This window comes from Neoarius graeffei, chromosome 16, assembly GCF_027579695.1.
Source record: "Neoarius graeffei isolate fNeoGra1 chromosome 16, fNeoGra1.pri, whole genome shotgun sequence".
In the NCBI taxonomy this organism is placed as follows: Eukaryota; Metazoa; Chordata; class Actinopteri; order Siluriformes; family Ariidae; genus Neoarius; species Neoarius graeffei.
The window spans coordinates 54723931-54734175 of NC_083584.1; the positions used below are offsets into that span (position 1 = coordinate 54723931).

At 46.5% G+C, this 10245-nt stretch overlaps 1 protein-coding gene across 1 annotated transcript; it reads right to left on the reverse strand.

The window, feature by feature from the left end:
• Positions 1–1954: 1954 nt before the first annotated feature.
• tril (TLR4 interactor with leucine-rich repeats) lies at positions 1955–4958 on the reverse strand. Its single transcript, XM_060942159.1, has one exon. It carries the CDS (start codon positions 4742–4744, stop codon positions 2468–2470), a length of 2277 nt encoding a protein of 758 aa, XP_060798142.1. The 5' UTR covers positions 4745–4958; the 3' UTR covers positions 1955–2467.
• Between the last annotated feature and the right edge of the window lie 5287 nt (positions 4959–10245).

Here is a 10245-nt window from a genome sequence, read left to right on the forward strand (position 1 = left end):
TATCAAGTCACTGCCTAATGAATCCTGTATTGTTTTTGCCCGTGTAAGTATTTAAACTTTTCGTTCACGTCTTTACAACGAAGCGCTGCAAGGTGAAGTGTAAACAAACAACAGTTCGCTTGATTCTCACTTGTGTTGGCTCTTATCTCTCAGGTAAATCATTCACAAAGATCATCAGAAACCCCTTTAAAGACCTGGATCTTAGTTAAACAAGACGGAGAAGTGATCACGGCGCATTGTAACTGTACGGCTGGGTAAGGATTTTGTCGCGACGTTCATGCATATGGACTTTGTTTACTCCTCACAAAGAAACAGCTGGGGACTTTAGCGCTTTGTGACTAAAAAAAGTACCGTAAAATAATGACACATAGCAAGAAAAGTACTTGGAAAACACTAACAACATAGCTGAGAGGGAGATACAAACCTTTCACCAAGTGATCACTGCAAACTCGAGCATGCTTCGACTCGGCTCCCTTCGATTTCAGTGAGAGCTTCAAAAGCCACCTTTCTCCACGTCTTTTTGTGAAATCCTGTGTTCATTCACCCTTTTTATTAGCTCACAGGGAACCCTGAAGAAACTTTTATCAGTTTCATGGTTTGACCGATTCGAACAACCTAAAACAACGCAAGCGTAAGGCATTTTTCATGCGAGCAATGCACCTTCTCCGTACAAACGCTTTATCAACTGAGCTTTGGTAGACCACCAGCTAAAGTTTTGCATAACTAATGAAGTGGATGTGACGTCACGTGAAACCCAGCAATTCTGATTTATTTTATCAATTTCAAAACAACGTATTTTATGTGACCCGGTATAGATAAGTGACACAAGTCTGCACCACACCTTTATTACATTTTCATACCACTTTTTAAGTTTAAAATAAATTTTTTAAAATATGTTTTAAAAATTTTTAAATAATCACCTGTGTATTTACACTAAAACAATTAACCACCTCAGGCTCAGTGAATATCGGTGAATTCACTCGACTTTGTCTTGCTTATTATTCACCGATATTCACTTTGCCTCACGGTCCCGGTCCCACAACACCGAGAACTATAACTACAACTCTGACTATCCCTATACCTGAATTTAGTTCCAGTCTGGAGCAGTCACACCACAACTATAATATCAGTTGGTCCTGACACTCAGAGAAATAAATGCATGCAACTTAGGAATAGTCATGGAAGTTTTTCCCAAGTAGTAGCACATTATTCCGGGTCATACTGTACAGCCTGGACTTCAAAACAACCCGTGTACTGGACACACTCCAGTGATTAACAAAATATGGATAAGTCACAGACTATGGAAATATAATAAAAAAGGATACAAAATACGGAGCGGTTACGGATTTTCATACGGATACGTCACGGACGCTAATAATTTACGGACTGGCCATTGACGTTTCAGTATATTACAGCTTGGTTACCGATTTCATACAAATGTATCATGGATAAAAAAAAGACGAAGAAGTCTAAAACAATTAAATGTTTCGATTTCCAAAATTCATAATTAAAATATCTTACTTGAATTTATATGTTTATTAGTTTACTATTGATATTTCATGGAAAATCGCATATCTGTGAATAAAAGATCTGTGCTTTGTATTATATTTTTATTTTCTGTGAATCCGTATTCCGTGACTTCATGATGCAACAAGGATGTTCAAAGATGCCCAGGGAAAAATGGCACATGCTTAGACAACCTCACATGTAAATAATTACCTGATTGGCCAGATGTTTATCGGATCAGGTCCAGGTCTGGAAAAATTGCTCCAGAAGCAAATCTCACCGATACGGATAAACCCAGGCCTGGGGTATAGGTATCGTTATCAGTCTGGTGTGACCACCAAGCATATAAACTGCATTTATTTATAGTTATTGTGGGACCAGGCCTTTATGCGAATAATTGTTAATTAGTCTGAGAAAGATTCAGACACACACACACACACACGTACCCTGTTGGTATATCTCCTCCTGTTTATTTTAAAACATGAAGGTGTGATTAGTGACATTCAGTACTTCATGAGCAAAGCGTCTCTTTTCCTGGAACCAAGTCACTGAGATACAGGTTCAAGAAATTTCATTTACATCCGTAATACACTATAGACCAACATGACTATTATATGAAACAGATTCATGAAGGAAAGAAACAGCTGAAAGAATCTGTATACATGTCAACTAGTTGCTCTTTCTGCTCTTCCACACTCGCAGGGTGTAACAGCCTCAGTGACGTCTGACACAATAATATTTACTGCTAATTTTACTGTTCAAAGTTGTGTACTGTTTCCTTATTCTTACAGTAACATGTTTTATCATTGTCTCGTTAATGCTTGCACACATGGATACAGGCACATAAGCAGAAATATTTGCCCTGTATAAATATTTGGCCATTTACTACACACACACACACACACACACACACACCTTCACATTATATCTGCACTAGGCAACGCAGGTGAGAAGCTCAGCTTTAGTCGGATAACCTTGGGATTACGGAATCATCATCTCTGCGAGTACAGCTGCTGTCAAAAAACCGGTCCACTGGAAACTGGATAAGATCTCGGTCCTCACCCAGCGGGCGGCCGCTCTGATACCCACTGAACTCGGAGGAGACGCATGTAGTCGCCATGGCAGACCGGAAGGGCCTCCGCGTGGAGTACATGTGACGCACATGAGTGTGGGCAGACGACTTGCGGGTTTTGATCCTCCTCCTTAGAAGGCGCCCCAGCCAGACTCCGCCCGCCAACAGGATCAGAAGCACATTGGCTGCCAGCATCGCTGCGGTCACGTGCTGAAGCTTGACGTCGCTTTCCGCCGACGGTGACATTGTGACAAAACCCACACAGTGATCTCGTGGAGCCACCTGGCACAAAGCCCCACCTACTACGCTTTCCACACAGGCGATGTACGTGGAGTCTGGGCGGAGCTCCTGCAGCATCACCGCTCGAGCTGAGCCATCAGTGTAAACATAGCGTGGGAAACGGACGGAATGGCCAAAGCGGTCGAACAAGACGCGGAACATCAGTGTTTGGCCCTGGACAGTGTGTGTTTCCGCAGCTGTGCTCCATGACACCGTGGTTGAGTCGAAGGTCACACTGTGCACGCTCACGTTCACGATGTACAGGCGGTTGAACTGGCACGCGTCTGCCACCTCCACACTTCTGGCTGCGTAACGCTCCACGTGTTTCTGTGGCACGGAATCCACACGGTTCTGACTGCCAGGGTTCTGCAGTGCATCATTCAGCTCCCACATGCTGATGTTCTCCTCGATTAAAGGGAACAGTTTGGTTGTCAGTGTTCCAAGAAGAGCTGAGGAGGAACTTACTTTCGCAGAAGCACTTGGTCTGAGCTTCACTTCCTTCTTCCCGTTCATCGTCGGGTTCTTGTGAGCTCCTTCAGCATCCTGGGCCACCATGTCCTCCTCTTTCTCTCCTCCTCCTCTCTTCAGCCTCTCCTCTGTTACACCTTGCGGCTCCTCCATCACTTCTGCCTCGTCATCCGGTTGGCAGAAGTCGCTTCCGTTTCGTTCCGCAAACAGCTCCGTGTCGTTCACATGGTCCAGATATTTCCCCTCGAGCGTGGGCGGATGATGGCATCGCACGAGCACTGTGAGTAGCTTTCCACGGGTCCGTGCCTCCACCATCCACTCTTTCAGCTTCTCCATCTGGCAGTCACATTTCCATTCATTACCACTCAGGTCCAGCTGGAAGAGCGCTGCATTTGAAGCAAACGCACCACCGGAGATCCTCCTGAGCCGGTTGTTGCTTAGATCCAGCACCTTGAGACGGGTGAGGTGACTGAACGCTGTGGGATCGATACGTGAGAGCCGGTTGTCACTGAGGTTGAGTCGTTCAACGCGCACGAGCGGCTCCAGTACACCCGCCCGGATCTCTGTTAGATCGTTGCCATCGATTGCGAGCTCCCGGAGACGTGCGAGCCCCTTCAGCGTGGTGTTCTCCAGCCTGAGAATGCAGTTGTTACTCAGCGATAGTTTGGTGAGCTTTTTCAGGTTCTGAAACACGTGACTGCCGATGTGTGTGATTCGGTTTCCGGAGAGCAGCAGAGTGAGTAAAGACCTGAGCTGGGAGAACAGGGACCGGTGGCATAGCTGCGTTTGTTTATTGTCTGAGAGGTTTAGAAACTGGAGTTTTGTGAGACTGGAAAAAGCTTTGTGGTGAATCTGACGGAGCCGATTAGACTCCAGGTGCAGAAACATCAGACCGGAGCAGTGTGTAAACACGGACTCGCTCAGGACCTCGATGCCGTTCTTGTCCAGCCGTAACCGGACCAAACTCTCCAGCTTCTCGAACATCTCTCCGTTCAGCTCCAGGATGTCGTTATCGTTCCCGTACAGCACGGCGAGGTTCCGTAAGCGTCCGAAAGTCCCGGGCTGCAGCACCGAGATCACGTTGTGTCCCAGGTACAGTTCCTCGAGCTCCACGAGTTTCTCGAAGGCTTTCGGATGCACGTGCTGGATCTGGTTGAACTGCAGGTCGAGTCGTGTCACGTGGCCATAGCGCGCCAAAGCGAGCGCGCTCACGTTCCTGATAAAGTTGCCCGCGAGGCCGAGCACGCGCACGGACGGGTCGCTCTCGGGCACGGCGCGCAGTCCGCGATTGGCGCAGAGGACGTGATGCGCGCGCGGACACTCGCAGAGCTCAGGGCATGCGGCGCGAGCGCACAGCAGCAGCACCGAGAGCGCGCCCGCGGCCCACAGGGCGAGGTGAGAGAGCGCGCGCTTCGCCATAGACCCCGCCAGCTCACCGGCGCTATGGACATCACTCTGCCCCCGGCCCGGGATTTCACACCGACCGTTTATCCTTAAAGCACAACAACAACAACAACATCAGAAAGTCCTCATGGCTTTACAGTGTTCCGGGTTCATTCTGCAGAGACAAAGGAGGCAAAGTCAGAGCCTCGTTCGGACTCCAGTTCCACAAATGGTCATCTGGTGCACATTACACACACACACACACGAGTGCGCCCGAACGCATGCGCACCCACACAAGTCTCTTTGAGATCGCCCCGCCCCTTAACCCTCAGGAAGCCAGATGTGGACAACGGTCTCCTAATCACACACACATCTGGTATATGAGAAAAACAGACTTGGCTCCCCGTGAGGGTTTGTATGGGGACTGAGTCCTGAACTGCATTCTTTTCTTTTCTTCTTTGAGGAAAGCAGATTGATCCAGATAAATGCAGAACAAGCATGTGTGTGTGTGTGTGTATATATATACACTGAACAAAAATATAAACGCAGCACCTAAAGATTTTATTTATTTTGTACATCCGATACTGATTTTTTTTTTCTGCCCACATCAAATGATAGGGCGGCACGGTGGTGTAGTGGTTAGCACTGTCGCCTCACAGCAAGAAGGTCCTGGGTTCGAGCCCCGGGGCTGGCGAGGGCCTTTCTGTGTGGAGTTTGCATGTTCTCCGCATGGGTTTCCTCCGGGTGCTCCGGTTTCCCCCACAGTCCAAAGACATGCAGGTTAGGTTAACTGGTGACTCTAAATTGACCGTAGGTGTGAATGTGAGTGTGAATGGTTGTCTGTGTCTATGTGTCAGCCCTGTGATGACCTGGCGACTTGTCCAGGGTGTACCCCGCCTTTCGCCCGTAGTCAGCTGGGATAGGCTCCAGCTTGCCTGCGACCCTGTAGAACAGGATAATGCAGCTAGAGATAATGAGATGAGATGAGACATCAAATGATAGGGCGGCACGGTGGTGTAGTGGTTAGCGCTGTCGCCTCACAGCAAGAAGGTCCTGGGTTTGAGCCCCGGGGCCGGCGAGGGCCTTTCTGTGAGGAGTTTGCATGTTCTCCGCGTGGGTTTGCTCCGGTTTCCCCCACAGTCCAAAGACATGCAGGTTAGGTTAACTGGTGACTCTAAATTGACCGTAGGTGTGAATGTGAGTGTGAATGGTTGTCTGTGTCTATGTGTCAGCCCTGTGATGACCTGGCGACTTGTCCAGGGTGTACCCCGCCTTTCGCCCGTAGTCAGTTGGGATAGGCTCCAGCTTGCCTGCGACCCTGTAGAAGGATAAAGCGGCTAGAGATAATGAGATGAGATGAGACATCAAATGATAGTATAGCATACCAGTAAACATTTTTTGGAAAAAAAAAAAAAAAAGTCCCTCTACTCAAGTTCTGAGCAGTGCCCAGACTTGAGATAATCCATGATCCAGTCAGGTGTGACCATTGCAGACAAAAATTTCACTGAGTAATGCATGTCATGACCATCCTTTATGTGGGGCCAATAAAAGGCCACCCTAAAATGACAAAAATGTTCAAATGTCAAGATGCCACAGATGACCAGAATCAACCGGGAACGAGCCATTGGCATGCTGCAGGCTGGAATGTCCATCAGAGCTGTAGGGCGTCAATTGGGGGTGCTATTCCACAATAGTCTGCCTCCGACGACGATTTCAGCAGCATGGCACCACAGACAACATGCCACATGCACGCAGGCCACGTGTCACCACTCCAGCACAAGACCGGCATATCCGTCTGACCCACCTGCGTGATCGGTGCCGGAGTGCAACACGGACCGCAGATGAGACCATGGGGAGACACAATCGCAGGGTCAGCAGTCAAACTGTGAGAAACCGACTCAGAGAAGCTGGCCTCCATGCACGTAGACCTCATCGAGGATTGGACCTGACTGCTGGGCGACGACGTTCTCGTCTGGACTGGGCTCGGGCACATAGAAAATAAAAATGAAAATGAATTTCTATCTGAACATTTGTATTTCATAAAATATGGACCGCTGCGTTTATATTTTTGTTCAGTGTATATGAGTGTTTAGTCTATGTCTAGTTCATATCTAGAGTGTTTACACTGTTTATATTGTCTGAGTGTTTAGTCTATGTCTTGTTCTTATCTAGTGTTTATACTGTTTATTTATACTGTTTATATCGTTTGAGGGGCTGCACGGTGGTGTAGTGGTTAGCGCTGTCGCCTCACAGCAAGAAGGTCCGGGTTTGAGCCACGTGGCCGGCGAGGGCCTTTCTGTGTGGAGTTTGTATGTTCTCCCCGTGTCCGCGTGGGTTTCCTCCGGGTGCTCCGGTTTCCCCCACAGTCCAAAGACATGCAGGTTAGGTTAACTGGTGACTCTAAATTGACCGTAGGTGTGAATTAGTCTGGTTAACACCAGACCATATCACAAGTGAAATATGGTCTGGAATCCGCCTATTGAATTTCTCGTAGGGGAGGTGTGGTTTACGATTGTCAACAGCCGTTTATTGGACGTTGCAAATGTCTATCATTTGGCGTATACGTAGCCCATGGCCAATCATGGCAGTTGTACCCGGTGACGTAGTTAGAGCAATGAAGAAGACGAAGAGGTGAAGAAGAGAAGGCAAAACAAAAATAGGAAAACAATGGCACCGAACGATTACTGCCGTTTGTGCAAGACAAAGCTTTATCGAAAGTTTGGTTCGTATCGCTCGCCGCCATGTTAAATGTGATCCGTAAACAGTCCCAAATAAACTACAAGCTTCCGTTTGTCGAGTAGTACGCGTCACCGTCTTTCCACCCCTCCCCACTCTCTGACTGGCTCCCTAACTCAGGCGAGCCTTTAGACCATAGTTTCCATGCTGTCTTTTCAGATCGGAATGATTGTACAAAGCAGCATGGGATTTCCCAGGCTAGGTGTGAATGTGAGTGTGAATGGTTGTCTGTGTCTATGTGTCAGCCCTGTGATGACCTGGCGACTTGTGCAGGGTGTACCCCGCCTTTCGCCCGTAGTCAGCTGGGATAGGCTCCAGCTTGCCTGCGACCCTGTAGAACAGGATAAAGCGGCTACAGATAATGAGATGAGATGAGATATTGTTTGAGTGTTTAGTCTATGTCTAGTTCCTATCTAGAGTGTTTATACTGTTTATATTGTTTGTTTTTTCAATTATTCTATTTTTATTTATTGCATTGCCTGTTTGTACTGTGGGTCAGAGAGGACTGATATTTCATCTGTGCTGTATGTCGAGCATGTATAGCATATTTGACAATAAACTTGACTTGACTTGATATGGATTATTTTTTCAGCTGAAATGTCCGTCTCAGGCCGCAGGAGTTCCTCAGGCTAGGTGAGGGTTTGGGTTTGACTTAACTAGAGAGCAGGGGGTAGAAGGAAAAGCACGGAGTGCCTGAACACTCACCATAAACACGAAGACATTCAGCACAGATGACATTTTAAAAGACCTGAGGGGTCCAGATGTCTCTCCATATTTTACTGTGCAATTTGTTAAGGCTTGGGTTGCGTTCTAAAAACTACACAAAAGTCCTTCCCATGCCATGCGGCGGCGCCGATCTCTGTTTCCGTAGCCCTCGGCCTCTCGCCTATTACATAGCTAGGGTTACATTGGGGGGCTGGTCCTCTGGTAACCGCAAGAGTTTGACTCCCCATTCGCATCTGTATTGCAGCGTGCCTTGCCAGACAGTAGTACGTACCATTTTTATGATAGTCTTTGGTATGACCCGACCGTGAGTAGAACTCACGATCGAGAGGCAGACATGCTAACCACTAGGCCAACTCTCGGTTAAAAAAGCTACACAAGACAGACCATATAACTGTACAAACATTTGGCTTTTTTGTTTTTCGATGAACGTGTTGTTTACTTCAGATCATCAGCACATCCGGTTTTCAGCATGAAGGAAGTGAAGGTCAGTGGTCAGGACATGTCCTCTAACCATGTACACAATGAACACAGTTCATAAATCTGGAGGACTTCAGAACATACCTACATTTCCTTCATGCTATGTCAACAATGACTTTTGTAGCTTGCAACAAATGTTATTTAGTGTTTTATCTCTGATGGTGGTCATACTCAGGCACAGATAGGGGGCGCTATATTCTCTCATTTATGGGTGTGGATTAGTATTTTTCCCCACCCTAAATTTCCATCTCAGTGAAGTTACTGGGTCTAACATGGCCACCCCATTGTAAAAGGTCTAACCACACACACACACGTCCTCTGGAGCCTATGTATATATTTATGTATGTGTGTGTGTGTGTGTGTGTGTGTGTGTCCGGTAAGAACACACACTTTATGTCAGGAAGGTCATTTCCTGTCTACTCCATGGATGAGAAAAAGCAGGCTTAAACTATAAAATCTGGTTTCTGCACAGTGTGTGTGTGTGTGTGTGTGTGTGTGTGTGTGTGTGTGTGTGTGTGTTTAATGGATACAGACCTGACAGGATAAAGGCCTGTGTCCACCATATGTTTGTTTTGCGTCTGAGACCTCATTTTCAGAACACTTCCAGAGCACATCGTTCAAGCATGTATTGTTTCTAACTTATTTAAAAAAAAAAACACCTTCTCACATGTCCACATCCCTTCATTGTGAACTTCAAGTCTCTATTTCCTTTTGAAAGTTTAGTTAAAACGATGGAAAGAAATTTAGTCCTGGCTTCGGCAGTAGCTCTTTAAATGGTAAGTGATATACCTTCAAAAAAAGAGTCTGGGTGCATGAGATAAACTGCGCAAGAAAGCAGGTGGGAGAGTACCATAGACTGGTGCAGGAGTTGTGTTACAACACTCACACAATACTCACACAACACTTATAACAATCCTGACAAAACACTCACACAACACTCACACAACACTTGTACAACCCTGGCAAAACACTCACACAACACTTATACAACCCTGACAAAACACTCACACAACACTTATACAACCCTGACAAAACACTCACACAACACTTATAACAACCCTGGCAAAACACTCACACAACACTTATACAACCCTGGCAAAACACTCACACAACACTTATACAACCCTGACAAAACACTCACACAACACTTATACAACCCTGACAAAACACTCACACAACACTCACACAACCCTGACAAAACACTCACACAACACTTGTAACAACCCTGACAAAACACTCACACAACACTTATACAACACTCACAACACTCACACAACCCTGGCAAAACACTCACACAACACTTATACAACCCTGACAAAACACTCACACAACACTTATACAACACTCACAACACTCACACAACCCTGACAAAACACTCATACAACACTTATACAACCCTGACAAAACACTCACACAACACTTATAACAACCCTGGCAAAACACTCACACAACACTTATACAACCCTGACAAAACACTCACACAACACTTATACAACCCTGACAAAACACTCACACAACCCTGACAAAACACTCACACAACACTCACACAACACTTGTAACAACCCTGACAAAACACTCACACAACACTTATACAACAC